The sequence below is a fragment of the Tachyglossus aculeatus genome, chromosome 2, assembly GCF_015852505.1.
Source record: "Tachyglossus aculeatus isolate mTacAcu1 chromosome 2, mTacAcu1.pri, whole genome shotgun sequence".
Classification (NCBI taxonomy): domain Eukaryota; kingdom Metazoa; phylum Chordata; class Mammalia; order Monotremata; family Tachyglossidae; genus Tachyglossus; species Tachyglossus aculeatus.
This window is the reverse complement of record NC_052067.1, coordinates 102,728,297-102,754,464: the sequence shown is the minus strand read 5'-3', so window position 1 is coordinate 102,754,464 and position 26,168 is coordinate 102,728,297. Positions and strand designations below refer to the sequence as shown.

General features: G+C 45.0%; 1 protein-coding gene across 1 annotated transcript in view; it reads right to left on the bottom strand.

Moving 5' to 3' along the window:
- Positions 1 to 26,168, bottom strand: part of UXS1 (UDP-glucuronate decarboxylase 1) — a 108,114-nt gene that overhangs the window by 46,192 nt on the left and 35,754 nt on the right. Inside the window, exons 2-6 of the mRNA XM_038770510.1 lie at positions 22,815 to 22,842; positions 19,353 to 19,401; positions 16,249 to 16,292; positions 8,572 to 8,632; positions 4,880 to 5,060 (exon numbers count right to left, since the gene is read on the bottom strand). Coding sequence (XP_038626438.1) covers positions 4,880 to 5,060; positions 8,572 to 8,632; positions 16,249 to 16,292; positions 19,353 to 19,401; positions 22,815 to 22,842 — 363 coding nt within the window. The remainder of the gene's footprint in view (positions 1 to 4,879; positions 5,061 to 8,571; positions 8,633 to 16,248; positions 16,293 to 19,352; positions 19,402 to 22,814; positions 22,843 to 26,168) is intronic.

Sequence of the window (26,168 nt, the reverse complement as noted above, 5' to 3'; positions counted from 1 at the left end):
CACTCCCTTGGTGACCTCATTCGCTCCCACGGCTTCAACTATCATCTCTACGCTGATGACACCCAGATCTACATCTCTGCCCCTGCTCTCTCCCCCTCCCTCCAGGCTCGCATCTCCTCCTGCCTTCAGGACATCTCCATCTGGATGTCCGTCCGCCACCTAAAGCTCAACATGTCGAAGACTGAGCTCCTTGTCTTCCCTCCCAAACCTTGTCCTCTCTCTGACTTTCCCATCTCTGCTGACGGCACTACCATCCTTCCTGTCTCACAAGCCCGCAACCTTGGTGTCCTCCTCGACTCCGCTCTCTCATTCACCCCTCACATCCAAGCCGTCACCAAAACCTGCCGGTCTCAGCTCCGCAACATTGCCAAGATCCGCCCTTTCCTCTCCATCCAAACTGCTACCCTGCTCATTCAAGCTCTCATCCTATCCCGTCTGGACTACTGCACCAGCCTTCTCTCTGATCTCCCATCCTCATGTCTCTCTCCACTTCAATCCATACTTCATGCTGCTGCCCGGATTATCTTTGTCCAGAAACGCTCTGGGCATATCACTCCCCTCCTCAAAAATCTCCAGTGGCTACCAATCAATCTGTGCATCAGGCAGAAACTCCTCACCCTGGGCTTCAAGGCTGTCCATCACCTCGCCCCCTCCTACCTCACCTCCCTTCTCTCCTTCTACTGCCCAGCCCGCAACCTCCGCTCCTCCACCGCTAATCTCCTCACTGTACCTCATTCTCGCCTCTCCCGCCGTCGACCCCCGGCCCACGTCATCCCCCGGGCCTGGAATGCCCTCCCTCTGCCCCTCCGCCAAGCTAGCTCTCTTCCTCCCTTCAAGGCCCTGCTGAGAGCTCACCTCCTCCAGGAGGCCTTCCCAGACTGAGCCCCTTCCTTCCTCTCCCCCTCATCCCCCTCTCCATCCCCCCATCTTACCTCCTTCCCTTCCCCACAGCACCTGTATATATGTATATATGGTTGTACATATTTATTACTCTATTTATTTATTTATTTATCTTACTTGTACATTTCTATCCTATTTATTTTATTTTGTTGGTATGTTTGGTTCTGTTCTCTGTCTCCCCCTTTTAGACTGTGAGCCCACTGTTGGGTAGGGACTGTCTCTATGTGTTGCCAATTTGTACTTCCCAAGCGCTTAGTACAGTGCTCTGCACATAGTAAGCGCTCAATAAATACGATTGATTGATTGATTGAGCCCCATATGAGACATGGACTGTGTCCCACCTGATTCTCTTGTATATACCCCAGCATTTACCTGACTATCCCATGAACTTTCCACTAGCCAACCATCATCCTGCTTCACCGACAAAATAAATAAATAAATAAATAAAAATTAAAAGCAATCTGGAAGAAATGAGCCTCAAGGACTTTAAATGAGCTTTCCAATAGGGAGAACACATTTAATCCACACTACCTTTCACCACCATACATCTACCAAAAAATAGCTCAGAAAACCCCAGGATGTCTACAAGAACATGCTCATATAAGCGGATATTTTTAGACAGGCAAGGGGGGCGAGTATTGTTTTGAGAGTTTACTACATGCAGAACACTGTACTAAGAGCTGGGGAGAGTATAATAACAAACATATTCCCTGCTCACAAAGAGCTTACAGTCTAGAGTCCAGGTTTCCTGGTGGTCTAGTGGTTAGGATTTGGCGCTTTCACCGCCGCGGCCTAGGTTTCATTCCTGGTCAGGGAAGCATCTTTTTACGGAGAAGGAGCGTGGCTTAGTGGATAGAGCATGGGCCTGAGAGTCAGGAGGTCATGGGTCCTAATCCCGGCTCCGCCACAAGTCTGCTGTGTGACCTTGGGCAAGTCACTTCACTTCTCCAGGCCTCAGCGACCTCATCTGTAAAATGGGGAGTCAGCGTGTGAGCCCTGTGTGGGACAGGGACTGTGTCTGACCTAACTTGTATCCACCCCAGCACTTAGAACACTGCTTGGCATAGAGTAAGCACCTAAAAAGTATCATAATTATTATTATTATTTGAGGCTGTTCTGGTTTTCCACAGTCACGGGGAGGCTAGCCCCTCGGCATCGCTACAGATGAACCCAAAGAGAAGAACACCTAACCTTGTATGGGCTGATGTTTATGTGCTGTTTCTTCAAGGGTGCCCTCAACCTTGCCTGCAGCTCCGCCAATATGAACACACTCGTATGAAGGGTCCAGAAGGAAAACTATACAAATAAGGAAGTTCCCTGGGCATTCCAATGGAACCATCATCTGGAACACCCAGCAGGGAATGCAAATGCTGCTTCATCTAAAGAGAAGATGCCTCAAAATGGACTCCCACGTCTCAACACCCCTGGCTCTGATTTTTTTAGGGGAACTTGCCAGCCCCAGCCAAGTGCTCGAGGCCTCTAGCAAAATTCCTCCCCTGCAGCCATGTTCCTGAATGCCACGAGAGTGGATAAAGTCACTTCCCCAGGGCTGGCCACTGGAATTAATTCCTGAGAGTAACGTGACCTATCCAGTGGAGAAGATTTCCCTTTGTGTGAGCTCTGCTTCCCGGATCTGTATAGGAGTAATCGGGGACAAATGCTTAAACTTCTGGATAATAATTACAATAATGATGATGACGATAATGATAATGGCATTTGTAATGTGTCAAGCACTATGCTAAGCCCTGTGCTAATCAGACAGGATACAGTCCCCATCCCTCATTGGGCTCACAGACTAAGTAGGAGGGAGAACAGGTAAGATGAGGAAACTGAAGCACAGAGAAGTTAAATGACTTGCCCCACCTTCACACCAGCAGGTACCCGGTGGAGCCGGAATTAGAACCCAGGTCCTCTGATTCCCGGCCCGAGCTATTTCCATGAGACCATGGTCCTTCCTCAGAGTTTGTAGAGAGCTGATAACATCTCTGCTTTTCCTAAGCTTCCCAAGTTGAAACAGAAGCACTTCAAGTTGTTGTGACTGACTCCCAGATTGCAAATCACCCATTTTTACTCTCAGGGCAATGTCTGAAATGTTGTAAAAATGTTTTATCTGCCGATCCCCATTAGATTGCAAGCTCTTTAAGAGGAGGGAACTAAGTCTCCCTTCTGCCACCCTCTCTCAATTACGTAATACAGTGATTTGCTCTCAGAAGGCTCACAATCAATATTGTTGATAGATTGACATGCCTCTGGTGACAGGGAAGCCTTCTGGAGGTGTCAAGTACTTAATGCCAAGAATTGCCACTCCAGCTTGGGGTCTCCTTCTCTCTCTAGTCCACCTTTCAAGTTCTCCTTCACCTTCATATGTTAAGCTTCTTCAGCTCCTTGTCTACCTCTTCTTCCCAAACACCTCTGCCAAAGTTTTTTCAGAAGCACAGGGGCAGGATGAGAAGAGTGGAAGTGTTTCTCATTCTTATCTTCCTTGGCCTCTCTGCTGCCTTTGCTCTAATCACACTTTCCACTTTGCATTTTAACCTATCACTTTCCCAGATTCAACACAGCAAAGACAGAGCAGATGGATCTTCCCTGCCACACTGCAATCCCTTCCCAATTTTCCCCAATCTACGGATGACTCCGGCATTTCATCCAACTCCAACCTAACAAGTTAAACGGAAATGACAACGTCCTCGGACATGATACAGCTAAGCAGAAAGAATAGTACACTATCGCTGACCTCAAAGTAGTAGTAGTAATAGGATTTATTACGAGTTTACTGTGTGCACAAAGCACTATACTTGGAAAGAAACGACAGATGGGAACTAGAAATGGTTCCTGTCCCTTGGAGGGATCACAATCTAAGAAGTAATTAGGAGTCAGCTAGGAGGTGCTGTATTCTAAGGGTTAACCAGGAAATGGGATTTGTTAGAACAATCTATTTGCTCAATGTAAACACTTGATGAGAGGGCCAAGGTCAGTTTTCATTTCTGCACTGTAAAAGGGATGGAGAGAAACAGGAGAGGGATGATTAAAATGATTAGAGAAGCAGCATGGCCTAGGTTTTTTTTTTTACTATGGTACTTGTCAAGTGCTTACTATGTGCCAGGCACTACTCTAAGCACTGGGGCAGATACAAGCTAATCAGGTTGGACACAGTCCATGTCCCACATGGGGCTCACAGTCCAAAGAAAAATGAAAACATAAGCTCCAGTTCTAGATGGGAAAACTCAAAGGGAAGAAGAATCGGTCTAGGAGGAATCTTTGTTTCTGTAGGATAGCCTTGAACCAGTGCTGAGCTGTGGGAGGTCGGTGGAAAATAAGTTAGATGAGTTCTGCCCAGAATTGACAAAATTACCCCACTGAGTTGCCTTACTAACCCTATCAATTGATGAACAACAAAAATAATCCTGGATTGTTTCCAAAGTGAAAAATGTTCCTGTAACAGGCATGTTAGTCATGTTTTGGCATATCTGTTGCTATGAAATCGGCCATCCTGTTTAACCTGATTGCTAGGCTCCCCAAAGGAATACAATAATAATAATGATGATAACAATAATGATATCTTGAATTTCTACAGCATTTTTATTATTCCGCAGGGCTTCCAAGTCAATTATTTCATTTTCACCCCCGAGTTTCTCTGTTAAGTGATTGAAGAAGATCATAATCTCCCCACTTTTCACAGAGTGATTTAGTGATTGCCTTTTATTGAATTTTCCCAAGTGCTTAGTATAATGATTGATTGATCGATGGCACCTAGAAATCACGTGGTCTTTGACCCATGACCAGTGCCCGAGCCAGGACTAGACTTCAGGTCTACTGACGCCTAGACCCATGCTCTCCTCTAGGCCGTTCTGCCAGCCAAGTGGCTAGTACAGTGCTCTTCCCAGCCTAAGGAGGCAGGGGGTCAACCCCATCGATGCCCATACCGACGGCTACAAGACGCAACCAACCAGATGCCCGGCTGCGTTGCCGCCGCACTCACCTTCAATATACAGGGGTTCTACAACATCGTGATTGATCAGCTCAAAGTTCTCGTGGCCAATCCAGTGCTCCACGTTTCGTTTCCTGCCCGTAAAGAAGTTGTCCACAACTGTAACCTCATGGCCATCCATCATTAGTTTGTCAGTAAGATGAGAACCCACAAACCCTGCTCCTCCAGTTATCTGCATTAGGACAGTGTGTATGAAATATTTACAGAAAACACCAAAGAAACAAGATGACAATAGCGTTCACAAATGAGCCTACTGCTGGGGTCGGGGGGAGGGTGAGAGGGTAAGGGATCGGGGAAGAAGGGAAAAAGAAGGGCTATCTGAAGTAGGATCTTACAAGCATAAACAAAGCACAAACATTTTCAAGCTAAAGGCACATTACAATATTGATTAGAGCACAACTTAGGAGAACGTTGGCCGAAGATTTAAAATTGTCTTCTCTAACATCACTCATCATTTATAGGCTCCACATCGAATACTGCTCATAGGGTGCTCATCTGGGATCGGGAAAGACTCTGATGATACTAATTACGAAATAAAGTTTTTCAAAAGGCATCGAAAACTGCAAGTTGGCAGGTAGATGTTTGGTGTTTACGTTGGTGATTCTGAGCTTCGTTCTCCAGGCTTCAAAAGGAAGTCATTTTTAAGAACAAGTTATGAAGCAAGAAGTATCGTTTATTTGCTGACTGAAGCTCTACAGAATTAAAGCCAACTGCCTGATTAGCAGTAAGGTAAACCTTATGCAGACTGTTAGCTACAATACGCTGTTAACCAAGTGATACAATTATGTAGTTATTCTGCTATGACATTACTTCTGAGCTAACTGGTCTTCTATAAAATTTAAAGTTGCCACAAATATTAAGGGAAACATAGATTCTCTTCTAAATGCCCTCTTTAAAAGGTATTATTAAAATCATAATCTGAGGACCCAAAATGTATTCCAGTATCTAAAAACCAGTTGGTGGGAACATAAGAAAAAGCAGTTTCACCATATAAAAGTTAATTTTCCAATTTACTGAGACAAAAGTGTTCTTTTAAGACACCCTTTCCCCAGTCAAGCTGCTTCTTTCCTGGCCCCAGCAATCAAATCAATGGCATTTATTGAGCGCTTACTGTAGGCAGACACTGTACTAGGCACTTGAGAGAGCACAATACAATAGATAGGCACGGTCCGGTCCCTGCTCATGTGGAGCTTACAGACCTCTCCTTTCTAAAAACAAAAGAACAAGACATCAGAAGTACTTCCATTGTCTCCTGAATGGGGAAAGGGCTTAATTCCCTAATTTATTCATTTTCTATAGTTTACTCAAGTTTTGGAAGCTAGTACTCATAATAAACGTCCAAAGTCCATGGGAACAACATATTCATTCATTCAATCATATTTATTTGGTGCTTACTGTGTGTAAAGCACTGTAATAAGAGCTTGGGAAAGTACAATACAATAATAAACGGTGACATTCCCTGACCACAATGTATATATGGCCTGCTGGATTTATTTTTTATTTCTAAACAAGCATGATAACATCCTTTGGCTTCTGTCAACACTAGAAAAATGCATTTGGGCAAAATAGTCTCATAGAAGCAGCATGGCCTGGTGGAAAGAGTGCGGAACTGGGAATGAGAGGACCTGTGTTTCAAATCCCGGCTCTGTCACTTGTCTGCAGTGTGACTTTGGGCAAATCTGTTAACTTCTTGTGCCTTAATTCCTTCATGGGTGAAATGGAGATTCAATCTTCCCTCCACCTTCAACTATGAGCCCCATGTGGGGCAGGGACTGTGTCCAACCCAATTATCTTGTATCTACTCCAGCATTTAGTACAGTGCCTGGCACATCGGAAGCACTTAAATACCACTGGAAAAAAATAGAAGTAAAAAATTTCTGAACTGTCACTTTTATTCTTCACACTCATTAGGAAGAAAGAACAGTTCGATCACAGCATGCACAGACACTCTGGATAACCTCATGGGTGACAGAACTCCAAGAAGTTATTGGACGGGAAAAGTTACGGGTGTTGGTGGAGGAAGGGCCATCTATGAGGTTGGATGTCAAAAACCGAGAGCCAATACACACCTCCAAAGATCTCTTGGCACTGTGGAGACAGAATTCTGGGCAAGATGGATCACTGGCCTGACCCACAAATAGCGATGCTTATGTTCCATTATATGCGATTAGTTCAAAAAGGCAAACTGGCTCATCACTAATCTGCTAGCACTAGAAATTCATCTTCATCCAACCGCCCATAATTGACAAGCTAGAACTTGAAGAAACCAAACAGATGTAAAAGTACCCATAACCACTTTCTGCATTTCATTCCATTTAAGCAGTGGCATTAAACTGATTAGGGCTGCCTAAGTCTTTTCTGACACACAAGTTGTTTTTGTAAAATTCCCCTGTCTCTGTAATAGTCAGAGCTTTATGGGGCTTATCCAGGCAATTATGTTGATTCCCCCCCCCCACCCCCTTTTCAGATTTGGCTCATTAAACAAACATTCCTAGAAGAAGTACTACCAACTGAGGCTAATCACTCAGGCTTCTGCAAAAATACCCACACCCACCCCCCACCCCCACACCCCCAATACAATCTACTTTGAGTGCTTGGGTGCTGATTTCCTTGGTAAATTTACCACAAAGGTGGTAGGAGAAAACAGATGCTACCCTGAACCCTGAAAATTTGATTACAAGAAGTTCCATGAGGGATGTGGACAGGGTTTTGCAGAGTAATGAGCTCTGGTTTCTACGTTCTCACTGGTGATACGTACGTCTTAATTTGCAAAATTTACCCTTCAATGCTTGATTTGTTCCTGTTTACCCGTTTGGCCAAAATCACTTAGATTTTTTTAGGTTAGCAGAGCTTTCATTTGCATTAGTACCTTAGTTAATTACTGCAAAGGCCTCAAGATCTAATGTTAATGGATCTTGAACACAAGCAACCCCATTACAGATTCATATCAATGGACCTTCCAACCTAGCACTTTGTCTCCGAAAGCCAACAGCTACTCACCAAACACACAAAAATCACACAACCTATCGATCTTTGGGGAAGATTATCCTCCAATAAGATAGTGGAGCCAGATGCAATAAATCTACTTTCACTGTTATTAGTAAAAATGAAAGGCTGCCTATTGTCCTTATCACTCACGATTGCTTGCTCCACTGCATCTTGATGCTAATGATTAGTCCCTTACGTGGAATCCTTTAATGATGTTCAGAGAATCAGGCAATTTGTCTCAGTAGTGGAAAATGTTGCATAAAATCTTCTGTGCACTCTGCCCCTTCACTGGCCCTCTAAGGACATTACTGGACAGAAGTCTGAGCCAAGGAAGTTGAATTGAGACTTTACAGAGGACGGTAAAGCTCTAGCTGAAAAGGCAAAAGATTTATTTTGGCTCTGGTATGGTTACTGATTATTATGGTTTGAAGGATTATAACTCTTGGAAAAAAATGCTTTTCCTTTAGTGGTTCCCATAAACTGGTTAGCCAGCTAATCTAAGCTGACGCAAAAGGAAGGGTTTTGATTTTTGACACTGGCTGCTTCTTGAGACATCCAAAAAGAAGAAACCACTTTGAGCTGAACATCAACCCCGGGGATTGTTTGAGGGAAATGTTTGCATTCAGAAGACAATGAAGTTCAGACAAAAATGTTTTCTTTTTTTTAAAGTAAAAGCATCATCAGTCACAACTTACCAAAATTCTTTTACGGTCCTTCTCTGATAAAAATTTCACAGGTGGATACTTCTGAGTGAAACTAAAGAATATATATTCAGAGTGGAAAACAGAATTAGAAGCCTCATTATATTATTCCTTCCTCAAAGCCATATCAAAATAGTAATTCGCCTTCTTTTTTAGCTCCATGCACTCAGATGTGTCCAGACCAAATTACTCATTCATTCATTCAATTGTAGTTAGTGAGTGCTTACTGTGTGCAGAGCGCTGTATTAAGCGCTTGGGAAGTACAAGTTGGCAACATATAGAGATGGTCCCTACCCAACAGCGGGCTCACAGTCTAGAAGGGGGAGACAGACAACAAAACAAAACATATTAACAAAATAAAATAAATAGAATATGTACAAGTAAAATAAATAATTAGAGTAGTAAATACGTACAAACATATATACAGGTGCTGTGGGGAGGGGAAGGAGGTAGGGCAGGGGGGATGGGGAGAGGAAGGAGGGGGAGAGGAAGCAGGGGGAGAGGAAGGAGGGGGAGAGGAAGCAGGGGGAGAGGAAGGAGGGGGCTCAGTCTGGGAAGGCCTCCTGGAGGAGGTGAGCTCTCAGTAGGGCTTTGAAGGGAGGAAGAGAGCTAGCTTGGCGGATGTGCGGAGGGAGGGCATTCCAGGCCAAGGGGATGACGTGGGCCGGGGGTCGATGGTGGGACAGGTGAGAACGAGGAACAGTGAGGAGGTTACCGGCAGAGGAGTGGAGGGTGTGGGCTGGGCTGTAGAAGGAGAGAAGGGAGGTGAGGTAGGAAGGGGTGAGGTGATGGACAGCCTTGAAGCCCAGAGTGAGGAGTTTCTGCCTGATGCGCAGGTTGACTGGTAGCCACTGGAGATTTTTTAGGAGGGGTGTAACATGCCCAGAGCGTTTCTGGACAAAGACAATCCGGGCAGCGGTGTGAAGTATAGACTGAAGTGGGGAGAGACAGGAGGATGGGAGATCAGAGAGGAGGCTGATGTAGTAATCCAGTCAGGATAGGATGAGAGATTGAACCAGCAGGATAGCGGTTTGGATGGAGAGGAAAGGGCAGATCTTGGCGATGTTGCAGGGGTGAGAGTGGCAGTTTTTGGTGACGGATTGGATGTGAGGGGCGAACGAGAGAGCGGAGTTGAGGACGACACCAAGGTTGCGGGCTTGTGAGATGGGAAGGATGGTAGTACCGTCAACAGTGATGGGAAAGTCAGGGAGAGGGCAGGGTTTGGGAGGGAAGATAAGGAGTCCAGTCTTTGACAGTTTTAGATGGTGGGCAGACATCCAGATGGAGATGTCCTGAAGGCAGGAGGAGATAAGAGCCTGGAGGGAGGGAGAGAGAGCAGGGACAGAGATGTAGATTTGGGTGTCATCAGCGTAGAGATGATAGTTGAAGCCTTGGGAGTGAATGAGTTCACCAAGGGAGGGAGTGTAGATAGAGAACAGAAGGGGACCAAGAACTGACCCTTAAGGAACCTCCACAGTAAGGGGATGGGAGGGGGAGGAGGAGCCCGCAAAAGAGACTGAGAATGAACGGCCGATGAGCCCAATTCTCCCAGAACCTACAATAAGTGGTGTGGACTAGTAGAAAGAAAACAGGTCTCAGAGTCAGAGAACCAGGGCTCTAATCCAGGCCCTGCCACTTGCCTGCTGTGCAACCTAAGGCAAGTCACTTCACTTCTCCATACCTTGGTTTTCTCATCTGTAATATGGGGAATTCAATACCTGTTTTTCCCCTCCTAGACTGTGAGCTCCACATGAGACAGGGATTGTGTCTGAACTGATTATCTTGTCTCTACCCTAGTGCACGGGAAATGGTGCTTGGCACAAACTGGTTAACAAATACTACTAATATTATTATTATTAGCATTCCTAGATCTAACCTTCACTCTCTTGCTGTGTAACTGATGCAAAGGCTCTGTGGAAAAACTTCAAAATGCCACACAAATTTGAGGTATTCTAGTAATATGACCATCAGTGTGTTCCTGGCCTCACATCTGACTCTAGCTGATTCCGCCCTACACAGTACTTATTTTTGGAAAGAGCTGATATTTTAAAAAGCTCTTATAATTCAAACACAAACATCTAACTTGCAGAGAAGCAGAGTGGCTCAGTGGAAAGAGCACGGGCTTTGGAGACAGAGGTCATGGGTTCAAATCCTGGCCCCGCCACTTGTCAGCTGTGTGACTTTGGGCAAGTCACTTCACTTCTCTGGGCCTCAGTCACCTCATCTGTAAAATGGGGATTAAGACTGTGAGACCCCCCCCCCACCGTGCGACAACTTGATCACCTTGTAACCTCTCCAGCACTTAGAACGGTGCTTTGCACATAGTAAGCACTTAATAAATTCCATTATTATTATTATTATTACCTGCTTTTAAGCTTAATGAGGACTTTGGGAATGCATTCTGTAAAGAAATCAACCACCAAAAACTTATGCTCCTCAATCACCTCGACTTAAAACTTTTATGACAAGGGGTATAATTAGAAAAATCAGAATATTGTCCTGTTCAACCATAGTTAGAATTAACTGCAAAACAGGACTGTCTTCTGCACACATCTACAATTACTCCAATCACTGGGCAAAAGAAGGGCCTGGACTCACATCAAAAATCTGGGGTACTGAGACACACAAACACACACAAACACAACTCCCCCCCTCCCCACCAGATGCTGCCCTTCCCCCAATTCCCCAAATCTTAGCAATGGTACTTGCTAAGTGCTTACTATGTGCCAAGCACTGTCCTAAGCACTAGAGTAGATACAAGGTAATCAGGTTGGACACAATCCCTGTCCCACATGGGGCTCACACTCTTAATCTCCATTTTACACATGAGGTAACTGAGGCCCAGAGATGTCAAGTGCCTTGCCCAAGGTCACACAGCAGACATGTGGCAGAGCTGGGATTAGAACCCAGGTCCTTTTGCCTCCCAGGCTCTATCCTCTAAACCAAACAAAATTCTTAGCTGCTACATAATTAAATGTAGTCTGCTTCGGATAATAATAATGATAATAATATTTTTAAAAATCAAACCCGAAATGCAGCCACGGCCCTTTGACGGTTTGGTTACTAGATAATGAGACAGCCAAAGCTGGTCCACCCAAAAAGCCCAACCAGTAATTTCTTCCTCCTGTCTCTATCAAATCCTGCATGGGTTACTGTTATATTGTACTCTCACAAGCGCTTACTACAGTGTGTTGCACTCAGTAACTACAATTGAATGAATGAATGGCCAGTATGGGTTACAGACCAAGGGAATGCACAGTGGCTTCCTCTGTGCAAAACCCATTGCGGCATTTTTTTTATAGTATTTTTAAGTGCTTACTAGGTGCCAGACACTCTACTAAAGCACTGGGGCAAATACAAACTAATGAGGTTGAATGCAGTTCCTGTCCCACATAGGGCTCACAGTCTTAATTCCCACTTTACAGATGAGGTCACTGAGGCCCAGAGAAGTGAAGTGACTTGCCCAAGGTCACACAGCAGACAAGTGGCAGGGCTGGAATTAGAACCCCTGACCTTCTGACTCAAAGGCCCATGCTCTATTCGCTACACCATGCTGTTTCCCATCTGGATCTTAGTGCTGAGCCTGGTAACAATGTGGCCAGGAAATAAAGACTCCAGGATATGGACAAACTTCAACAATACAAGAGATAAGCAATATCTGGCCAGGTGTCATTTAACCCAAGGAAATTCCAGACTCTTGTACAGAGAGGAGAGAAGGGAAATCACTGGGGTGGGAAAAAAAAATGCCATTTCAACATGACCAAGCTTCTCACCTTTGAAGAATTCACCACATAACACTTTAAAGTGACTTGTCAGCTATGAAATACGATGGATTCCTAGAATCAGTATGTTCACACTGGCAGTGAAAATGTTATGAAAAACCCGACCAAATGTTTAAAAATTCAATTTCGGTAGGGGGGTGGGGACTGCTACCGTGAAAACATTCAGGCAGTAGAAATCAGGTCGAGTAGGGTAAAGCCCTATAATTTCCCTCATCTGCATTATCACCTCTTTGCCCTCCCTCCCTCCCATCCCCAGAGGAGGCCTGGCAACTGGACACATTTTCTCATTCCGCAATTTCCCCTGTTCTCTCCCACCTGCCAAAATCCTTCTTTCCTCCTCACGTTTTCCTGCCTGTCTCAATCAATCAATCAATCGTATTTATTTAGCGCTTACTGTGTGCAGAGCACTGTACTAAGCGCTTGGGAAGTACAGGTTGGCAACATATAGACACAGTCCCTACCCAACAGTGAGCTGTCTCCTAAACCATAGGTTGGCAGAACTAGTAAGGAGAGCAATTTCATGATTAATGTAATTGATTCTTTTTTTTCACTTATTCCTATCTGCCATCTTTCCAGAGATTAAGAGATGAAACAAATAATGTCCTTCAGAAAGCATGGTGGGCCTGGGGAGAGAAGGTGGGGGCCAAGGGAGAGCATAAAGGGAGAGGGCAGAGAGGTAGATAAGCAGTTTCTGGTTGATCCTTTCCAGATAAACGTGGCTCTTCATTTGTAAGGACTTTCCGAGGGCAGACCGCGTCCCTCTAAGAGTCAACACAACAATGGTGAGTGTTCTCAGCTCACTGAAGAAATGCCACAGGCAGAGGCAATAAAAATGGAACAGGTCACAGTTGCTTCCAGAAGTCACGGTTTATTTTTGTCTTTTGATGGCCATAGTAGCTCCACACAGCATGCCACCGATTCAACTGGCTCCGTGGTTCTAGAATTGATTGAACTTTCAATTCTAAACGGGACTGACTACCTGATAAACTTTAAATCCCCCAGATTTCACAGCATGGTTATCAATCAATCAATGGTATTTATTGCATGCTGGAGAGTACAATATATTAGAATTAGCGGACACGTTGCCACAGCCAAAGCAGATTCCTCTGACTAATATTTGGGAGCACTTGGTATTTCTCTCTCCAGTTAAAGGGACTGCCTTCCAAACGATGAAGCAGCATCTCCATCCCCCCCATCTTACCTCCTTCCCTTCCCCACAGCACCTGTATATATGTATACATATTTGTACATATTTATTACTCTATTTATTTATTTATTTATTTTACTTGTACATATCTATTCTATTTATTTTATTTTGTTAGTATGTTTGGTTTTGTTCTCTGTCTCCACCTTTTTAGACTGTGAGCCCACTGCTGGGTAGGGACTGTCTCTATATGTTACCAACTTGTACTTCCCAAGCGCTTAGTACAGTGCTCTGCACACAGTAAGCGCTCAATAAATACGATTGATGATGATGATGATGGCCTAGTGGCAAGAGCACGGCAAGAGAATGTGGGTTCTAATCCCGGCTCCACCACTTACCTGCTGTGTGTGAGCTAGGGTATGTCACTTAGCTTCTCTGTGCCTCAGTTATCTCATCTGTAAAATGGGGATTAAGACCGTGAGCCCCATGTGGGACAGGGACTGTGTCCAACCTGATTACCTTCTATCTACTCCACTGCTTAGAACAGTGCTTGGCACGCAGTAAGAGTTTAACAAACACCATAATCATTATTATTATCCATTCAACTGAATTTTTGCTTATTTTCCCTAGCTAAATATTTACTTTTTAAGGCTAGGCACTCACCTGCTGGGTAGAAATGTTTGCTAGTCTGGTTTCTTGCTAGCAGCAAGGGAACAACATACAGTCACACTGTAAATCCCTCAACAGCAAGTCGCAATCTGCCAAGTCCAATTTTGGGCTACGATCTTTGGCAGACTAAATTAGTGCTGGGTCAATCATTCTTCCCTGTTGTATAATAATAATAATAATAATGGCATTTATTAAGCGCTTACTATGTGCAAAGCATGTTGAATCCCACCAAGTGGGTGACACGCTGTTATGGTCAGGCCCTTGAACTCAAAAATAGGCCCCATCAGATGAGTTCCAGGGAGAATGTTTGGCTTTGGCTAAAGGTTAGACATACTTAATTGATGACAAGAGGAAACGGGCTTTAGATAATAAGAATAATAATCATAATAGCATAGGTTAAGCCTTTACTATGTGTCAAAGCATGGAACTAATTGCTGGGGTGGACACAATACTAGACATAATTACTGGGGGTTGCAGTGGTGAAACAAGAATGCATACAATATGTAGCTTTTGGTCACAAGCTGCAGAGTTGTGGCCGTTTGGCCACTTCTATCCCAGGATCTGACAGCAGAGTGTTTCACAATTAGAAAGCTTGCTAAACCACCACAAAATCAAACAGGTAAATCACCATCATCAATGGTTCTTCTTGAGCACTTTCTCTGTGCAGAGCACTTGTAATAAGCGCTTGAGAGAGTACAATACAAGAGAGTTGGTAGATACGGTCCTTTCTCACGGCAAGTTTATAGTCTAGAAGGGGAGATGGACCGAACTCATTTCTTCCACATCGGCAGGTCTTTGGGTCATGTCTCCACGGGAAGTTTTATTGATGGTGATCTGCTGCTTCCCTTCCATTCGGACCTCCCCATCCCCTTCTAAAGGGGTTGGGGGCTGAGGGGTGGGGGGGTTGGAAGGTTGAGTTGGTGAAAGGGGTGTCATCTATTTTTTTTTTTGACTACCCCATTTTAAAGTCAGGGGCAACCGTAAATTATCACTGAGAAGCAGCATGGCTCAGTGGAAAGAGCACGGGCTTGGGAATCAGAGGTTACGGGTTCTAATCCCAGCTCCGCCGCTTGTCAGCTGTGTGATTTTGGGCATGTCACTTCTCTGTGCCTCAGTTACCTCATCTGGAAAATGGGGATTGAGACTGTGAGCCCCATGTGGGACAACCTGATCACCCTGTATGCCTCCAGTGCTTAGAACAGTGCTTGGCACATAGTAAGCACTTAACAAATACCATCATCATCATCACTGGGAAGCACCCAAGTGCTTCTACCTCTGAGGAAGCGCCCCACCCCATCCCCCTTCACCAGTTTGCTTTTGGAAGTGAGATTCTCAACCTGGCAGGTCCCTGGGCTGTACCCAAGCAGGTCGGGGAGACGGAGGGCGGGCAGGACGGTGATCTGAAGCCGCTGTTAGTATATGGGTCTACCCACCCCCAAGCGGCTCCGGACATACAGGGCTCAGCAGGTCCATCCCCGCACGACAGCCTAGACCCAAACCGGGGGACACTTGTACCTGAAGGGGTGATCCACAGCTGCCCTAGGCCAAGTCCACAACCACAAGGTCGTCCTGGTACCAGCCGCCTTTCAGAGAACTGGCGGGGGGATGTAGGAAAGGGGGAAAACTGCTGGCTTGACACCGGCTCAGCCCAGCCAGTCGCCAGGGCCTCACCAGGTGGAGCCCTGGGCTCCGGTTCCCGTCCCAAACACAGAATGGAAACACGGGCCCTGGAATTTGGGCAATCCTAACTCCTCCCGATGCTACGCTAACTCTATAGAGGGAAATAAATCTCCACACAGTTCGACAGCATCCACTATAAAATAATCCTTTCCACCTCTTCGTGAAAGGGCTCTTCTTATTAGTTGGTTGCCAGCAAGGCGGGGATTCGCTCCTGAGCTCTGCAGCGGTTAAATAAACAAAGTGCGGTGAAAGGCTTTCCGTGTCTGCTCGGCGTTTCTCAGCCCCAGAAAGCGGCCGAATCCACGAGCTAACTCTGGAGGCCCGCCACGCACCCGAGGGTGGGGGCAGAACCAACTCCCTCCTCCTCCACCCAAACCACCGGAAAAGCAGACCTACCTTTTTTCCAAGTCTCTGATTTTCTCTCTTAGTGGTGCAATAACCTACAACGGGAATGACAGAAAGGGTTTTGTAGTACCGGGAATACACATTCCACTGACTGCGTATTGACATTTTGAAATTCAAATAAGCCAGGCCCGCATTTTAGAGATGATGGGGGAAGATGGGTTGCCCGTGCTGGTTTTCCAGGATATGGCACGTTTCTCCTCACTCACCGTTATAGAGTTTGGGACAGGGGCAAGGGAATGCAAATAGGAATCAGTCGTTACATTCTCCTTAACTTTAACTGTTTAGGACTGCACATCGCTCACAGCGAGTTGTAGAGGAAATGGCAAGGGTCTGGGAGCCAAGAGATCTGGGTTCTAATCCCAGCTCTGCCACCGGCCTATGTGATGGTGGGCAAGTCATTTAACCTCTCCAGACCTCTGTTTTCTCATTTGAAAAACAGGGGGAATCATCCTGCCTTCCCCTACTTTCCAAGGATGTTGTGAGGATAAAACGATATCATCAGTGGGAAGGCGCTTTGGCAAAAAACAAAAGCGTTCCAACAAATACAAGGAATTATCATTATTATGTGCACATCTGCCTCCTCCAGGAAAGTTCTGAGCGTACAGACTGAGGAGGCCAGAATACCTCAACATCTTCACCGAAGGGTACCGACAAGGCATTTGAACAGAAGCAATGCATCTTTGTTCTTGGATGCTACAGTGAATCCTCACAATTCCCAACAAATCCTTAAACACCTCCCTGCCCCGGGCCCCTGTGAGTTCCACACAGGCACACTCTTGACTTTGGTGGGATAATGCTTGCTTTCACAAAACGTGAATAACAAGTCACCTGACCCTATTTTAACACGGGTGAGTTCCTCACGTTTGCTGACTGGGGTCTTGTAAGCAGTGGATGCTGGGAACTATCTTCCTGCCCTAGGGAGGGGGCTGGGGTGAGATAAAAACCCCAGCAATGGCTACAAGACGCTGTTCCCTCTAGACTATAAGCTTGTTATGGGCAGGGGACATCTCTGCTCTATTAACAATTGTGGCATTTGTTAAGCGCTTTCTTCATGGCAGGCACTGTATTAAGCACTGGGGTAGATAAAAGGAAATCAGGGTGGACACGATCCCTGTCCCACATGAGGCTTGCAGTCTTAATCCCTATTTTACAGATGAGGGAACTGAGGAACAGAGAAGTGAAGTGACTCGCCGAAGGTCAAGAAGCGGACAAATAGTGGCACCGGGATTAGAATCCAGGTCCTTCTGAGTCCCAGGCCTGTGCTCTACCCACTAGGGCATGCTGCTTCTCTGTATTGTACTCTCTCCCCTGGTTAGTACAGTGCTCTGCATATAATAAATGCTCATAAAATACCACTGATGGATTCCCAGTAACAGTGAGGAGACTGAGCTTGGGAACTTAAGTTTACTATAAAGCAGTGCTTAGTACAGTGCTCTGCACACAGTAAGTGCCCAATAAGTTCAACTGATTGACTCACCATTACCATGAGCCATAGAATAAGGGATCAAAGACAACTCTAGCTCTATATTGCCTGAGGGTCCTGAGAGTGAGGAAAAGGGTGGGGATGGGTAGGAAAAGAGAGTTCTTGCCCAGAGGATAATTTCTCTCCTCTCTCCTACCAGCTTCCTTCCCTCTTTCAGCTCTGTGCCAGGAAGGAGAGATATGGGGAAGATCAAACAGGCTTCCCTTTCTCTCCCAGGCAGCAGGCACCAGAGGGGTTTAGAAACAAGGTAAAAGCAGAGAGTTGGAGTCAGGTCTTCAACAGTGGTTAAAGAGAAGGGGGGTTGGCTGGAGGGAGAACCTCCAGTCACGGGTGAGGAAGAACCTTCCGGGAACAAGGAAAAAAATCCCATCTAATTTTTTTTCCCTTTTAAATGGAATCTGTTAAGCATTTAACTAAGCTCTGGGGTAGAGATTCAAGATAATCAGGTTGGATGCACTCCAGGACCCACGTGGAACTCACGGACTTAACCCCCACTTTACAGATGAGGAAATGAAGGTTCAAACAAGGAAAGTGACTTGCCCAAAGACATGTGGCCCCAGGACTTGGCCCCAGTCAGCAGAGGCCCGAGAGATGGTACCCAGAGAAAAACCCAGCATTGCCTTTGGAGCGCCCTACTGGGGTGGTGAAAGCAAAAAAAAACCCAACCTATGCTCATCTCTCAATACCTCAGGCAGAGGACTTTAATTCAGTCTGGTCAGGGAAAAAAACATATCTGACACTTTAAGCCAAAGGGTAATAGAAAATACAGATTGGAAATGAGTAAACGGCTGATACAATCAACCCCCTAACTTTGGTGGCTAATGACAAATCTGGGGATTATCCAGTGTCTAGGCTTTTCTCTCCACTCCATCACTCCATCCCCCTTCTCCCACCCTCTCTCCCTTTAGGCTTCTTCCCTGCTCCACATCTCTTCTATACGGTGAGCCAAGAAAGGAAGGGGTTCATTTTTGCTCTGGTAAAATGTCTTGGCAGGAGAGGAAATTCAAAATGATCAGAGAAAAATGGGAGTTGGGGATTATCTGTGGAAGGCCTTTATCCATTCTACCCCGGTCTCCCATTACCAACCAACGGCAAAATATTCAACTCAATGGCAAGGGAGGATGAGTTAAAACCAGTCAGCAACTGATGACCCTATTTTGAGATGAAGATCAAAATGCCTTCTCAGAACCCACATACACACACACACACACAAAAAAAAAAATCGGCGGAAAGACTTCATTCCCGGAATAACTTGTATAACCAGAAAGCCTACTCTGGTGAAAAGGAAGAGATCTGTGACAATTTAACCTTCTGAAACACGTATGGATGAATGGGGAAGGGGGAAAAAGTCATCAGATCACTGTTGGATGACCTGCAAGGCTGGTCTTCTGCTGGACCATCAGAGATCACTGACCCGGAAGGAGGAGAGGGCAGTATTAATGGCACGCGATGCACACACGACTCAGAAAATGAGTCCTGGCCAGCATGAGCCTCCAGCCTCCACCACAGTGAAAACTGTACTGCCAGCACACACAGACATTCAAACCCATAAAGACTATTCCAGGAGTTGCAAAATCAAAACAACAGGAGAAAATGGGAAAACTGAACCAACCTCTTCAATCTTATTTTCCATTTTCTGCTCTCCATTTTCCTGGATAGACCTGTTGAGTAGAAAACAACAAAATTTGAGATCAGCTAAATGGCTTCACAACTTACATTCCATAATTAAATTGTGCCTCAGTTACCTCATTTGTAAAGTGGGGACTAAGACTGTGAGCCCCACGTGGGACAACCTGATCACCTTGTATCCCCCTCCAGCGTTTAGAACAGTGCTTTGCACATAGTAAGCGCTTAACAAATACTATTATTATTGTTATTAAATAACACTGGACATAAAGCTCATGAAAAGACTTCAGGATAATCTCAAAATAAATCATATTCAATACCCCCATGTGCCTCAAAAATATAAACTAGCCATTCAATCACATTTATTGAGCACATACTGTGTGCAGAGCATGTAAAGGGAGTAGTAGCATACACAAAGGGAGAAGAATACCCTATCTGAGAAAAATGTAGTTAGACCCATTTGTCCATAAGCTGGCTGCTCATGTACAGCGCTGCCTTCTGCCTGACTCAATTCACCCTCCACTCTCTCCCCAGCCACAGAAATCCTTTGGGATCAATCCTATTTACCGAGTGCTTACCTTGTGCAGCACACTGTACTAAGCACTCACGAAAGTACAACACAACAGAGTTGGTAGGCACGTACCCTGCCCATAACGAGTCGTTCATCTTGCCCCCTCCTACCTCACCTCGCTACTTTCCCACTACAATCCAACCTGAACATTTCATTCCTCTAATACCACCTTACTCTCTGTACCTCCATCACATCTATCTTGCCACCTCTCACCCATGTCCTGCCACTGTCCTGAAATGCTCGTCTCCTTTATATCTAGCAGACAATTACTCTCCCTACCTTCAAATCCTTTTTGGAGGCACATCTCCACCAAGGAGCCTTCCCTAAGCCCCCATTTCCTCCTCTCCCACTCCCTTCTGCATCACCCTTGTACTTGGATTTGCCCTCTTTCTTCACCCCTCCCTCAGCCCCACAGTACTTACGTAGAGGTCTGTAATTTATTTATTTATATTAATGTCTGTCTCTCCCTCTAAATTATGAGCTTGTTGTGGGCAGGGAAGGCGCCTACCAACTCTGTTACGTTGCACTCTTCCAAGCACTTAGTACAGTGCTCCACACACGGTAAGTGTTTAATACATATGAATGATTGATTGATGGAGTCTAGAAGGGGAGACAAACATTAAAATCAATTATATTTACGTAGGTTCATTCATTCATTCAATCGTATTTATTGAGCGCTTACTGTGTGCTGATCACTGTACTAAGCGCTTGGGAAGTCCAAATGGGCAACATATAGAGACGGTCCCTACCCAACAACGGGCTCACAGCCTAGAAGGGGGAGACTGACAAAAAACAAGAAACCCAAAAAACCAAGTAGACAGGTGTCAATACCAATAGGATAAATAGAATTATAGCTATATACATCATTAATAAAATAGAGTAATAAATACGTACAAATATATACAAGTACTGTGGGGAGGGGAAAGGGGAAGTGCAGAGGGAGGGTGGGGGGGGCGATGGGCAGGGAGGTGGAGGAGAGAAAAAGTGGGGACTCAGTCTGGGGAGGCCTCCTGGAGGAGGTGAGCTCTCAGTAGGGCTTTAAAGGGAGGAAGAGAGCTAGCTTGGCGGATGTGTGGAGGGAGGGCATTCCAGGCCAGAGGTATGTGCTGTGGGAATGAGTGTGGGGTGAATAAAGGGTACAAATCAAGTGCAAAGGTGACACAGAAGGGAGAGGGAGTAGGGGAAATGAGGGTTTAGTCAGGGAAAGCCTCTTGGAGGAGATGTGATTTTAGTAAAGCTTTGAAGGTAGGGAGAGAGAAGGTCTGTTGGATACGATGTGGGAGGGAGTCCCAGGCCAGAGGTAGGACGTGGGCAGAGGCAAGATGGGCGAGATCAAGGTACCCGGGGATAGTTAATCTTGGCAAAGAAGGTCTGTTGTGGAAGCCCGTCATTGAATTTTCCAGAAGCAAAATCTTGCCTTTTAGGGTTTCTTGGCCACCTATGCACATGGAGCTCTTTCCAATGAAAATTGCTAAAAAGGCTCCTGTTACACGGCCTCTGTACACACCACACCGAGTGACACAGAAGGTTCTTTGTTGATGAGCCGTATACCTATGCCACAGTGGTAGCAATCAGATCAACACTTCCCCCACTCAACCAGCAAAGTCCTCGAATTCTATTAGCAGAAAGGTGTGGTGAAGGGGGCACTGAGTCTGGAGGAATTCTGTCTCTGGGTTTCCAGCAGTGACTGTGAAAGATATTTCCACAATACTAACCCTGTGCTAACCATCCCCGGACTGGTCAATCGATGGTATTTATAAAACGCTTAATGTGTGCAGAGCACTGTACTAAGCCCTTGGGAAAATAAAATATAACAGAGTCAGTAGACATGCTCCCTGCCACCACGAGGTCACTGGGCTGACAGAAAAAACTCTTGCTTAGTGCAAAACTTTTATCAAATGAATGCTCTTCAACATCTGTCCTCCCCAACCTCCCTCCCCTCCCCACAGCACTTGTACATATTTGTACAGATTTATTACTCTATTTATTTTACTTGTACATATTTACTATTCTATTTATTTTGTTAATGATGTGCATATAGCTATAATTCTACTTGTTCTGATGATTTGGACACCTGTCTACATGTTTTGTTTTGTTGTCTGTCTCTCCCTTGTAGACTGTGAGCCCATTGTTGGGTAGGGACCGTCTCTATATGTTGCTGATTTGTACTTCCCAAGCACTTAGTACAGTGCTCTGCACACAGTCAGCGCTCAATAAATATGATTGAATGAATGAATAAAAATACAGAAATGCAACCACTGTCTCTGTTCTTGAAGGGAGAGGGGTATTAAGGCAGCATGGTGTAGTGGATAGAGAACAGGCCTGGGCATCAGAAGGTCATGGGTTCTAATCCTGGCTCCACCACTTGTCTGCTGAGTCACCTTGGGCAAGTCACTTCACTTCTATGTGCCTCAGTTATCACATCTGTTAAATGGGGAATGAGACTGTGAGCCCCATGTGGGACAGGGACTGTGTTTAACCCTATTTGCCTGTATCCACCCCAGGACTTAACACAGTGCCTGGCACATAGTAAGTTCTTAACAAATACCATAATTATTATAATTATTATTATTAGAGAAGAAATCTCCGCTGCCTTCCAACATATTCACCAGGAATCATCCTCTGCTCTGGGCTATAAACAGTGTCTCTATACTGCATCTAAAAGTTTGTTTAAATGGATTTGGGGATTAACTCTCCGCCCGCTCCAAACTCCTGCTAAGGAAAGGCTTTTTAATTTATGAGTTGGCTTCAACAGCCAACAGTCTTCTGAGCTTTCTTCCCGGACAGAATCTTAACCCATTGCTGTGTTTTGACTCTACGTAGGTGACAGAAATAAAACCTTCCAGATAAGGGGAACTTTAAAAGGGAATGACTCACCTCATGTTCACGAAATTGCCCCAGACAGCTGAAAGGGGGAAAGAAAAGAGCAGAGAAACATATTAGTAGTATAAAACCTGGTTTAATGGTTGCATAGTCACAAGTAGCGTAATTTGAGCTTGCAAAAATGAACTGGCAACTTGTACATTCTATCATTTTAAGTGTAATTTACTAATTCATTAAGAAATCAAGAGTCCACCAATATTTTCCCAGTCTGAACACTCAGCCTCAATAGCAAGTATGCACACAGCAAGTTCACCCAGTATAAACGTGAATGATGGAAGCCAGCAGCCCTGGCACCTAAATTAACTGAAATACACCTCCAGATTGTAAGCTTGTTGGGGGCAGGGAAAAAGTCTATTATATTGCACTCTCCCAAGCATTTAGCAAAGTTCTCTGCACACAAAAAGCGCTCAATAAATATAATTGACTGACTGACCGAAAAGCCAGTAATAATAATAATGGCATTTGTTATGCGCATACTATGTGCCAAGCACGGTTCTAAGCGCTGGGGGGGGATACAATGTGATCAGGTTGTCCCACGCGGGGCTCACAGTCAATCCCCATTTTACAGATGAGGTAACTGAGGCTTAGAGAAGTTATGTGACTTGCCCAAGGTCACACAGCAGACATGTGGCAGAGCCGGGATTCAAGCCCATGACCTCTGACTCCAAAGCCCAGGCTCTTTCCACTGAGCCACGCAGCTCCAGTACAAGTCTTCTTTCCTACCCGCCTTTTCCTTCCATTTCCCATGAAAAGCAGTGTGGCCTAATGGACAAAGCACGGGCCTGGGAGTTAAAAGGACCTGTGATCTAATCCGGGCTTTGCCACTCAGTCATTTCACTTCTCTGTGCCTCGGTTACCTCATCTGCAAAACGGGGATTAAGACTGTGCACACCCTAGGAAGGACATAGACTGTGTCCAACCTGATTAATTTGTATCTACCCCAGTGCTTAGAACAATGCTTGACACATTTAAGAGCTTTAACAAGTACAATAATAATAATAATAATGATAATAATCTCACTATAACTCCCCACACCATGCGCTCGAAAGCTCACTCCTACTTTCCTAATGTCACAACCACCTCCATGGGCCTCTTGGGGGTGGCAGGGAGATGCTTGGGGATTTCCTGGAAGTTGATGGAAAAATCGGTATCCCAGGGAAACAAAGTGGCTTGGGTGGGAGGGCAGACAATAACAACACCCCATTTGGTTCTGCTAGAATGGATGTTTTCACTGCACGTTTTGGCTGGAATGCAATGGCAAGATGAGAAAATGCTCCTTGGATGCATAGTGCAACGTGGTATCCTGAAGGAGCATCTGTGCACGTGTGTCCGTGAGTATAGCGGGGAGATGGTGAGCAACAGAATATGAGTTTTCCCTCAGGTAGAGTTCTGTAAGAACATAGCCCCGGATTTTAGGAGAACTAGGTGGGCCTGGAAATTGCCCAGGGCTTTCATGTTTTCAATGCATTTTCACATCCAAAAATCTCAACTGAGCATCACAACATCCCTGAAAGGTAAGAGACAGATACTATCCCCATTTAACAGGTAAGGAAACTGACGCTCAGGGGTGCTGAAAGATTTGTCCAAAGTTACCCAAGAGAAGTGTGGGTTAGTGGATCAAACACAGAGTCGGAAGACCTGGTTTCTTATCCCGGCACCACCATTTGCCAGCTGTGTGTGACCTTGAGCAAGTCACTTAACTTTGTGCTTCAGTTACCTCATCTGTAAAATGGGGATTAAATCCTCCTGTAAAATGAGGATTAAATCCTCCCTCCACTTTAGTCTGTGAGCCCTACGTGGAACAGGGACTGTGTCCAACCTCATTAACTTGTATCTTCCCCAGAGCTTAGAACAGTGCTTGGCACATAGTAAATGCTTAACAAGTATTAAAACAAACCTCCAAAACCCCAAAAAACTAGTTACTGCAAAACAAATTTTCAGATTAACAAATACAATAGAGTCCCCTTTGGCTAATTAAAAAGATTACTGTTTCCTAAAATGTGATAGAAATGCTAACTGCTTATGGGAAACTGTAGAAAAGCTTCATCTAGCAAGTATTTATTGATTAGCCATCTTAGACCATAATTATCTCTCCAGAGCAACTGCAATTCTCATTGATTTAAATGTCTTTTAAAAACAGAAAGAGAATAAACTATCCTTTTTTTTAACAGCCTCCTCAACTTAGATATTGGATTGACAGTAAAGTACCCAACCTTTCAACAAGAGAGAGAAGTGAGGTTTAATTCATCAGTGGTATTTATTGAGCACTTACGGTGAACATTGTACTAAGCACTTGGGAGAGGTTTAAGGACTATTTCCTCCAGCATGGTCGCCTTCTCTTCTCCCACCCCAAACTAATAATCACCTTCCTCCCCTTGTCTTAAACATGAATATGGCTTTTCTATTGCTAAATGAAGGTGTGTGGAGAAATTTCAGTTGTTACCTTAACGACATTTCCTCCCAGGAAGGAATGGAAATCTTTGCCAAGGCATAATGAAGGGGAGGAAGAAAAACTCAGAGTTTGTTAAAAGGGAAACAACCACAGAATGCATCCAGTGGGGAGGGAACATGAAGCCTCAGTGAAAGAACTTGGACCTGGGGGGTCAGGAGACCATCATTCTGGTCCCAGTTTGGCCACCGACCTCTTTGCTCAATCTCAGCTCGATTACTAACCCCTGCAGCCCTCAGTTTCCTCCTCTATAAAATGGGAAGAATACCACCTGCCCTCCCCTATCTCAAGGACTCTGGCAAGGGTAAAATGAGGGAATTGATGTAAAAGTGCTTTGGGAAAATAAAATGAATACAAATTCAAAGATACAACAATAATGAAAATGAGAGCAGCAGCATAAAAGCCAAAGGAAAGGGGCAGGGAAAGTAATTAAAAAAATAAATAATCCAAGTATCCTCTTCCTGCTCTGCCTCCCACCAAGCTGGTTCCTTACTAGGAGGTGTTAAAGGATGTTAAAAAAAGGAAGTGTTTAAGATTAAGTTGGAGTCAGTTCATCTCCACCAGTGTAGCATGTGGGCCAAATGGCAGAATCATTTTTCCCCACTTCAGCCCCGGTTATTGTGATCCTTTCAAGGCCAAGCCTCTCCCATTCGGCTGGCTGGCTGGCTGACATTCATTCATTTATTCATTCATTCAACAGTAGTGAATGCCTACTTTGTGCTGAACACTATATTAAGTGCTAAGGAAACAAAATACCGTCGATCGAGAGTATTTTCCGAACCCCACCAGGGTGCGAAATACTGACTCTGGCATGTGGCAAGAAACCTGGAATGTGCTGCCCCAAATCCCACTCCTTTTTTCCCCTCTATAAAACCAAACAAAAATGTGCAGCCAGAAGG